The sequence below is a fragment of the Chenopodium album genome, chromosome 22 (assembly GCF_948465745.1).
Source record: "Chenopodium album chromosome 22, dcCheAlbu1.1, whole genome shotgun sequence".
Classification (NCBI taxonomy): domain Eukaryota; kingdom Viridiplantae; phylum Streptophyta; class Magnoliopsida; order Caryophyllales; family Amaranthaceae; genus Chenopodium; species Chenopodium album.
Window position 1 is genome coordinate 2,351,468 of NC_137855.1, and position 10,303 is coordinate 2,361,770.

Genomic DNA, 10,303 nt, shown 5'->3' on the forward strand with positions numbered 1-10,303 from the left:
TATAAGTATCATGCTCAAAACTTTAACCAACTAAAATAGTTGATCATTCAAACTCGTATTACTTCCTTTTTATACAATCACTTTTGTAGTTTTGTATTATTTAGAGTCACCATCAAAACTTTTAAGTCATGTTCTATTCATCTTATTTTATGTATCATTAGTTCAGATAAGATAGATAAGATGAGATCAATTAGTGAAACAAAATAAATTTAAACTCGCCTTTAATCCCTTACTATTTATCATTTGGGATCCAATAAGTTAAAGGCTTGAATATTAGCTAACTAATTTAACTGTTGATTAATTTGCAAAATTCAAATTCTTAACAAGAAGATGGGAGCAACAACCACTCTCACAAGTAGAGTAGAGCAACTACCAATACCAACTTTCAGTTGTTTTTATGGGCATCTGCTAACGGTCAAATACAGCGTTTTCGCGGTTTTTTCTCCCACTTGTAATTCGAGGAGAGAGAAAGACTGTGTTTTTGTTTCTTTCGAGGTAAAGAATCACCGCCCACCATTCCCCATCAATGTATTTCTTATTTCTAATTGTTTGCCCACCAACTGTTTGTTGAATTACCCCAATGAATATTAACAAATTTACAAAGAAATAAAAAGATGGGGTTTTGCTTCTAATACTATAATAATGGAGTTTTTTGGGTGAAGAAGAAGAACAAGAAGAAGATTTTGCTGAAATTAAGGTGAAAAAGGCACCCACTTTTGCCCTTTAACTTCACCTACATTGCCAGCAATCTTCATTAAATCTCTCTTCTTTTTTACCCTTAACCCTAAAAAGATTTCAATCTTTTTGTCAATTTTTTGTTTTTTAATTGTTTACAGAAGTTGGGTACACCTAATTTTGCTGCTTAAGTACTAGTTTCAACTACCCAGATCTGGGTTTTGTTTTGCGTTGCTACATTTGTTGGATTTTGTTCTTAAGAAAGATCTGTTTCTTGCTAGATTGAAATTCTTATTTAACTTTTTTGAAGATAAGGGTTTCTGTATCTGGACCTATATGTATTCCAAGGTGTCAGATTAATAAAATAGAAAAACACCCATTTTGATTTTGAGTTGAATTGAAAAAACCATTTTTATTATTGTTGATCATCTTCCTCCGTATCTATTTTGATTATCTGATGAGCTTTTTAGGTAAAGGTGATAGCTTTAGTAGTAAACATTATTATTATTATTATTAAGGTAAGAAGAAGCTCAAGTAAGCAACCTTTTGGGTGTCAACTAGGTGAATGAATGTCCACCTTATTATGTCCTTTTTTAGACTAATAAAGAATAGAGAGCGCGTATAATAGAGGATACCACGGTATACTTGTACTCGTAATTGTATTATTGTACGAGTACACGATATATATGAGAGTTAGACAACTTGTATTAGAGTAAGCCGTATCATTATTTGCATAGAGATTAGAGCGGAGTGTTTAAACAAACCATTATATTGATTGGATTAGAGTGTTGAGAGGGTGGTCCACTTTCTGGGTTTTGGTGGGCTCTATTAAACCAATAAAAACCCATATCTTGGAAGTGTGAGGTTTGAAGATCCTCTTCCCATTCACCCCATTTAATTATTTTTTATTGTAAGAAAAAGTTAGGGGGGTGTTGAGGAAGAAAGAGTAAGACCTTTCATCAATTTCTATAATTTAATTCTTGGCTTGTAATTGCTTTTGCCTCAATTGGGTTCCTTGCTTTGGGTGTGTCCTTATCTTTAATACCTTGAATTAGATTATTATCCATTATTATTATTATTATTATTATTAGTAAATATAAATCATTCTAAATGCTTTTCTTGTTGGTGACTGGCATCTCCTTCTTCTTCTTTCTAAACTCCTTATCTTTAAAACCACTTCCACCTTGGGCTAGTGATGTGAGGTTTTTACCACTCTGCTTCTGGAAAGAGTTGTCTTTCTCTCCCATTTGCAAAGCTCTTAAAAAAGGAATTTTTGGTGTTTTTTGGGATATTCCATTTCCATCTATTATTATGGCAATAAAACAGGGCACTTTTAGCTCTAAATTTGAGAATGTTCATGAAAATGAGCAATTATCAGTCTTGGATTTGCCTGAACTAGCATTGGATTGTATTCTTGAGAAGCTTTCGCCTGCCGGTTTGTGTAGTATGGCTGCTGTTTGTAGCTCATTGAGGGAGAGATGCATCAGTGATCACCTTTGGGATAGACACATGAAGCATAAATGGGGAAGGGTTTTAGGTCCTGCAGCTTACCGCGAATGGCAATGGTTTATTGCCTCTAGACGAAATTCGAGTGTTTCTGCTGGGAAAAAATCACAAGGTTTTATGAAATATATTTGGTATGTATGGCCTTTGACATGGTTAGCATCAAAATTTGATAAGTCTAATAATAAGGATTCTGCTTCTCCTCTGGTTGATACTGTTATGTCCTGGTTTTTGGCTCTTGAAAGTGGCAAATTCTGGTTCCCTGCTCAAGTTTACAACCGTGAGGTATATTGATTACAATCATTCTTCCTGAATATGTGCTTGACGTTTCTTTTATGATCAATATGTCATTTTTTCTCTTTTAGAAACTGAAGAAAGTTCTGTTTTACTATTGTTTTGCCAGAATGGTCATGTTGGTTTTATGTTATCCTGCTATGATGCTGAGCTTAGTTATGATCCCCAAACAGACACGTTCCAGGCAAGGTAAGGAATTCAATCTAAGCTTCGAAATCTAGATATTCTTCCATATAAAAACTACATTTGATTAATGGAAGGTGAAAAAAACTTCAGGTAATATATGTACATGGAATATTTGGAAAACTTTTTAATTAATGAAGTTGTACATGGAAAAATCGAAGTACAGCATACATTTGATTAATGGAATTATGCATTTACATGGAAGATTTGAAGAACATATATTATATTAATGGAGTCATACATGTACATGGAAAATTTAAAGAACGCCATAGACATGTTTTATGGTCAAATTATGTATGTTTAAAAGGACTTATGCTTGCAGATATCCTCCCCATGGAAGAAGGGCAGTGGCGATAGAGAGTGGTATTCAATGGGAAAGGCTAAGGGCAGCACCAGTGGATACTCTACCTCATGATCTTCATGCATCTGATTGCCTACATGATCTACACCCTGGAGATCACATAGAGATCCAGTGGAGACGGAATAAAGAATTCCCTTACGGTACGTTCCACAATCTAATTAATTGGGTGTCATTATGGTAGTCGTGTGATTATTTGTTTAATTTGTGCAGCTGGATACTAGATAGAGGTTGGTTTGACTTAATTTTTTTAGATCTTTCTCTTGATTGGTTGTAATTAGGTTTGCAAGTCTAACAATAAAAGTTTAGCAACTTGTTTATGGTAGCTGGCCTTCTGAGACTTTCCTTGACGTGAAAAGGTAGTGCTCGTAGTAGAGATGAAATTTTCGTGAAACTTTACACAACAATACCCCTTCAGACAAACATGAAGATGTAGTTGAGCTTTGATTTATATTAGTTTTCCTGTGAAATTCTGAGAGTATAGGATTGTTTAAGTTTAATGTACGGAAACATACAGTTTAACTTAACAAAATTAGAGATTGGCCTATTATTTTGGGACAATCTAAATAATAAAGGTGGCTTATTATTCAGAAACAGGTTGAGTTAAATAATTTTCTTAGTGGAGTAAATGTGTTAATGACCTTCCAAATTATCCAAACGGTGTACGAGTTGTTTTGCATCTTTGGATGGTCAAGAGGGGTGTTATCATGAGTGTTGCACTAATGTGTATTTTTATGTGGCTGAAATACTGGAACTATGAATTTCTATTGGTGGTCGATTATGTCAACAGGGGCAGATGCTAAAGCCGCTTTTAATTAACTACATTGAACAATGTTTGTGTATAATTCCATATTCGCATGAGGCCATGAGATCCTCTGGTCCTTTCTTACTGGATACTGAAAACAGAACATATTTTAGGCCTAATTGCTTATTTTAAAATCGTACTTAGGACTAAATTGCTGATGCACTTTTAGTTAATGAATACTTTCTCTGTCCCATATAATTAAGCTTAGTTTTGGATCTTTTGCAGTGTTCTGGCTGATACTTCAATCATTCTTCTTATTGTATTTTATGCATACTTTAACAAATCATTGGTTGAAGATAACTAACTTAGAAGTTTAACATTGAAAAATCCAAAAATTATATAAGTTAACAAAAGTGTTCGGCATATTTATCGCAGGATGGTGGTATGGTGTCGTTGGCCACTTGGAGTCATGTGATGGGAATGAGAATTATTGCCGATGTCATTGTAGTGGTGAGTAAATTAATGCCTGTAATCACTGAATCTTTACTTTAAGCATACTGCAAGTAACGTGAACTATAATTTCTGCATGGGATTTCATCCATTGTGCTCTTTCCCAATTTAAAAAATATGGGGTTTTGGTTACTAATTAGCATTTCATATTCTACTGCATATACCATACGGAATACTACTTGAAATGTGGCCTATTCATTAGACACGGAAGAAGTGATATATGTCAAATATCTGGTTGGAGGGTGTGGTTTGATGCTGTTTTTAGGTTAGTGGTATTAATGCCATAAGTTGCTCCTTGAAACTTATTTTGGTGATGATCATCAAGCATATGGGTCATCTTCTTTCCGAGTCATTGGTCCCCAAGACATATCATTGTCTATGTGTCTTAATTTTCTCCGGCAATGGCCTGACCTCTTGTTTCAAGAGAATATTTATTGCCAGGCATACTGAAAGCAACTGATGTCCTCTTCCTTGAGGCTCTGTTTGGTTGCATCGGATCCCCACTTGGGTGGATATCTCATGTTTTTCGCCTTTTGACAACAATGGTTGCATAATGATTTCTTATCAAGTTGCAATCTGACCCATTTGTCCTTTTGTTATATCTTCTTCTATGTTGTTTCACATCTTTCCACCACCATTTTTTTCTGGTTGGAGTGTTTGGAGAGTGTTGGACCATTTAATCACCTCAAAAACCTATACCTCTAGGCCCTAGAGGCATAATTTATTTAGATAAAGTTTAAAAGTCTAAATTAGTCTAATCTTGGCAAGTTTGTGCTTTCCTTCCATGCTTAATTTAGAGCCCGTAAATACATGGATACGCGTCTTGACAACTAGAAACTCTAATGAATAGACTAGCCCTGAGGTTCAGTCTTTACTTTCAGCATATTCTAACAAATGTTAGTTTTGTGAGGTTTGCGTCCACTATGTTTGGTTTAGTCATTTGACACACTTCTTTGGTTGAAAGCAGGCACTGTTGTGCTCGAGTTTAATCAATATACACCTGGATCACGGTGGAGAAGGACAATTGTTAACAGGAAGGATCACAGAGAAGAAGGAAATGAAGGAGATGGATTTTATGGAGGCATAAGAAAGCTTCACACGAACGATGAAATTGCTACTTGGAAGAGTTTGTGGCCTAGGGAAATTTTGGAGTAGTGAACGTATTCGGGAAAATTTGTTTCCCTCTAGGCGTCAGATCAAAACAACCGAAGCAGCTCACAAGTATGCTAACCATATCAGTAGTTGCTATGAAATTTATTTTTTGTGCTTTGTGAAAGCTGTGATGAGAACATGCAGAAACAGGCTAGCATTTACTGTGATGAATATCATCTTTTTAGCCTCCAATTTTATTCCCACCAAAAGTTTTCATGGATGAATTATAAGGGGTAGTGAATGGCTGCTCTTGTGAAATTCATTCCATGCCACATTGCATCTGTATGGATGCGAATTTGATGTACTATAACTAGCGACATACCATAAATCTTTTGTAGCTATAAAGGACCTTTTTACAATGATGAATGAATAACAGTTGTTAGTTTTATCATACTGATTTATTTTATTTTTTTTATTTTTATTTTTTATTTTTTGTTTTTTGGTGAAAAAGATAGAGAACAAACACACTATCTGCTAGGCAGTGGGCTCTATGGACATTGCTTCTACCCACCTTAATACATATTACAAAGGCTCTTTTACTGGCCTAGCTGATGATGTCCTTAACTGTACTTTTTAGCTCGTCCTCTGCTTTGGAAGGTTGCTATATGCACAAAGAATTGCTAGTCCCTCTGCTTGGTCGGGTGATGTTGCAAATACTCTTAAAGCCCCTTGAAATAGCTGCTGGCTGCTACCTTCTGCTATAGAAGCTATGACTGCAATAGACATTTTTCTTTTTTCTTCTCTTCCGGGCAGCGAGCGCATCAACACAAATGGATATAAAATGGTTTTGTGTTGTCTTTCCTTTGGTCCGGAAAGGAAGTATGGATGCCTTTCTTTGTTCACTTTGCTGTGTTGAGATGTGTTGTTTAAAATGACTGGCCTGCTTCCATTTTGTGATGTGTGACTATGCTGCTTCCATTAATGAAATTGGATTAGCACTCACGCCTTTGAAGATAATTTCATTCTTACCACAAAAATGGTGAGGTGAAAGACATTTGTATCTCTTTTTTTGCAAGAATTAGCTAGCAAAATTAGTCACCCAAGCTTTCTTCTAGCAAACAACAGTTTGCAGAGATATTAGATATCAAACTTGTAACCAAGTCTGTAAATAACATAATACAGTGTATAAAAGAACACGCACGTATAATTAATAAGAAGGCCACATCATTGTATACACCACATGCATATATTTAAGGTTTCAATTAAACAAATAAACATATCTCTAACCCATATCACTGTAACATATACGCAAAATAAGGTTCACCCTAACCAACTAGTAGATCACGAGCATTCAAACCTCAATCAACTTTGACTTTCCCCTTTTTAGGTAAGAACTCAATATATACTCTGTCAACATAACAACAATACCTAAGTTGATCTATTTCGCCCTTGTCAAAACAACCTCTTTTAATTTTTCTTAGTAGTAGTAACGGGTCTCTGACGAGGTAAGACTTTTTCGCTCAGCCTCGCAAATCAATAGCATGACAAATAGGATGTTTTGGCCCATACAATGAGTATGACTTTCCGAAAAGGAGACACCGCGACAAATCTTTCTCATTTATGTTAATTGACGCTATTAGGGGTATTTTTAAAGCTTCTCCAAAACTACATTTTCTCATGCTTTTCAATTGATTATTAAATCTCTTGAACACTTCAATCTATCCCCTTTAATTAAAAATGCACTAAATTCAAACGATTTAAAAAGCCAAATTAAATTTTTCATGGCCACTTAAACCAGTGGCGAATCTAGCATTTTACACAAGTAGATTCAAATTTAATCAAGATTAAATATATTATAATTATTTATAAAATATCTAACTCATCTTTGTTGTGCCTTTAATACCAAAACCCTTTGCCAAACAATAGAAAATTCTTGCTCTGTGTTTCACCAAACTCTTCATTCCTCTAGATATCCTGAATATTGCGTTTGAGTTTTTCGAGCCAAATATCTGAGAATTATGCATCTTCCTCAGCAACAAAGGAGTTTTATGTTGTTTCTTTTCCTCATTTACATTCTTCCCAAAGGATGCATTCTTTAATAAGTATTTCTTTATCCTTTGCTTCTTACACTCTAAAGACTCAAATTTTCCTATATTTTCTTTGAGTTCTTGGACGGGCCCAAAGTCACTTGGATTAAATGGGCCAAAAGGCCCAAAATCATCTTTCTTTGGGCTTAGAACCACTTTATTATGTTTATGATGGGTATCACATCTTGCTAAGCCAATGGGCCTTCTAAATGGTGAGAGTGACTTGGACCGCCTAAGCTGGGCCTTCTTTTCACTTGAGCCCATCACATCTTTTTCTTCCTTAACCTTGTTCAAAGCAGCTAAGAATGGATCAAACCCATCATTCCACAAGCTCCTTTGCCTCAAGAATGGCACCTTGAGCTTAGAGCTTCTTCCCCCGGGGGACGAGGCAGTCGAATGATTACCACGTCTTTTATCAACCCTCGTGTCGTGGGCTCGTGGTGGGAGCCTTAAGGGAACCATTTTCCCATCACAAAACAACTCATCAGCATATGATATAGAAAGATCTCCACTCTTTTCAAACCCATTATTTTCATAGGGGTCAAACCTCTTACTCCCCTCAAATTCAAAATCGGCGTAAGGTGAGTAATTTTCGGATATCACGGGTGTTATTGATCCTGACTTGAACCTAGATGAATTCCTTGAGGGGCTAGTAGGCATGCTTAGAAAAAAGAAATCATTTTCGCGGTTGTATCTCCTAGGACTAGTTGGTGCACTCGTGTAGTAAGAGTAGAAATCATCTGTATTTGGAGAAATACTTCCCATTTGCTAGAAATTGTGAGTTTATTTGGCTAGGAATGAAATTCAATAAAAAATGTGCAAAGTTATACATATATATAGAAGTATAGTATAGTGCATGAAATTTTGAAATTTCAAACGAAAACATAGGTTCCTGAATTAGAGGGAGGATATTATATACTTTGTGTTAAATAAAAGTTTGAACCAATTGCATGTAAACTAGTGTTACAAAAATATAAACAAAATAATTATTAGTGAAGTAAGATGAGTAAATAAAAAATAAATATGTACGTGGGTGATTTGTTAGTGGAGTGTGAACTGTGAAATTGTTAAATTATTCCTGGTATTATGGCTTCATTGCTGGAACATAATAAGGCAAATTATTTTGGTCAAAATCATATACTTTGACACATCCCATGTATCATGAGAGTTTCTAGTGCCCATTTCCCAAATTTATGCCCGTGATCACTAGTGCATGAATTTGTACACAAAATAATCAATTTCGAATCGTCTATTCCACTTTTTATGTGTAATGTGCATGTCATAAGCTTAGAGATGCTAAAATATACAGAATACGTTTGTAAATTAAATTCTCGAAAGGAATATTTGTTTATTAGGAGAACATTACACTATCACAATTCACAATCATAGCTGAAGGAGGATGAAGGGATTTTTTTTTTTAAAAACAATATGTCTAATTGTATGCATATATATACTGAAAGATACATAAAATACATACGCATGATACACATACACCTGCCACAAGCTAAACAAAAGCTTCAATTACCGTTAAGGACGTGTATAATTTACCTTATTTATTTTATGATCTTATTATTCACTTCAAATTGAAAAAAAAAATTACTTAGGGTCTGTTCACATTTACTTAATTTCAATTCAATTCAGTTTAGTTCAGCTCCAATCAGTTCAGTTAAGTTCAGTTCAATTCAGCTCTTAATTTCTCTCTATCTTAAAATATTCATTTCAGCTCAGCTCAATTCAGTTAAGCTCCAATCAATTCAGTTCAGCTCAAATCAGTTCAGTTCAGTTCATTTCATCTTAGCTCAGCTCAGTTCAGTAAATGTGAACAGACCCTTATATTATACAGTGTAAATATAATTATGAATAGTCTAAATAATGATCATGGCACTATGAGCTTTCCTTTTCATCAGTTTATTACAAAAACTTAATGCCATATTATTGTCTAAGTTAACTAAACTAAAATAATTACGTAGTAATAAAAATTCGTATAAAATACATATGAGATGACACTAACAATTTTCAACTTGATACCGTTTTGACGTTTTCTTTTCTTATACGTTTGTATAAATTATAGTCAAGATTTGTAGACTATAGCTAGTATGAAGTATTTATGTACTACTTGGTCTACTTCTAATGTGGTTTAGTGAGAATTCAGTTATTTTACAAACTGCGTATAGGAGCGAACCAAATCAATAAATCATTATATTAAGGCTAATTTCCATATTATCGAATTGATTTCCTTATTTTTAATTATTAAATTAATAATCCTATTAGGAAAATTAGTATTTTAAAAATAGAATTCTAACCAGTGAAGTGCCTATCAGTTTAATTGACATTTTTGACCAAAAATAAAATACACACGTCGACGTTGATTTTTTGACATTATCACAAAAGAAATTTAGGAAAAAAACAAAAATAAAGTACGAATGATTACAACTGAAATAGAGATAAAAAATCTTTTTAGTGTCTTAATTTGTCGTAAGTTTATCTATATAACTAAATGTTCTTCAACTCTTATAATTAGGAAAGCAAGGAGTGGACAAATAGGTTTATTTTTTGACAAATAGGTTTATTTTTTGACAAATAGGTTTATTTGGCCTTTCATTTTTCTTTTAAAAAAACATTTTCTTATAATTACTCTATTTTTAGTAGAAAATTAAGAGTTGGTTGTTTCATAAAGATTGTGTTTGATCTAGAGAGAAATATTTCGATTTGATTTTTTATTTATATGTATTCTTTAAAGTACTTGGTATAATATTTTGAGGCAATTTATAGTTTGATTACATATTTACATATTGGTAGGTCTTGTGTCAAACAATTTAGTACGTAGTTGTTAGTTTAGATGAACTACTACAAGAG

The 10,303-nt window shown here is 33.9% G+C and overlaps 1 protein-coding gene across 2 annotated transcripts; it reads left to right on the forward strand.

Annotated features, from left to right (window-relative positions):
* Positions 1-505: 505 nt before the first annotated feature.
* On the forward strand, positions 506-5,811 carry LOC145604668 (F-box protein At2g32560-like). 2 transcript variants are annotated; one of them, XM_081660579.1, is made up of 5 exons: positions 506-2,463; positions 2,582-2,661; positions 2,978-3,156; positions 4,194-4,268; positions 5,233-5,811. In XM_081660579.1, exons 1-5 carry the CDS (start codon positions 1,786-1,788, stop codon positions 5,421-5,423), a joined length of 1,203 nt encoding a protein of 400 aa, XP_081516705.1. In that variant the 5' UTR covers positions 506-1,785; the 3' UTR covers positions 5,424-5,811. The 2 variants fall into 2 exon arrangements, with proteins under 2 accessions (XP_081516705.1, XP_081516707.1); XM_081660581.1 differs by having other exon boundaries at positions 524-2,463; positions 5,236-5,811.
* Positions 5,812-10,303: the final 4,492 nt, after the last annotated feature.

Bases quoted from the DNA above. Each gene is read 5' to 3' on its own strand.
- LOC145604668 (XM_081660579.1), top strand. From the start codon at position 1,786: ATGCTTTTCTTGTTGGTGACTGGCATCTCCTTCTTCTTCTTTCTAAAC. The intron at 2,464-2,581 runs GTATATTGATTA...TTGTTTTGCCAG, and splicing joins CTCAAGTTTACAACCGTGAG to AATGGTCATGTTGGTTTTAT. The intron at 2,662-2,977 runs GTAAGGAATTCA...TTATGCTTGCAG, and splicing joins ACAGACACGTTCCAGGCAAG to ATATCCTCCCCATGGAAGAA.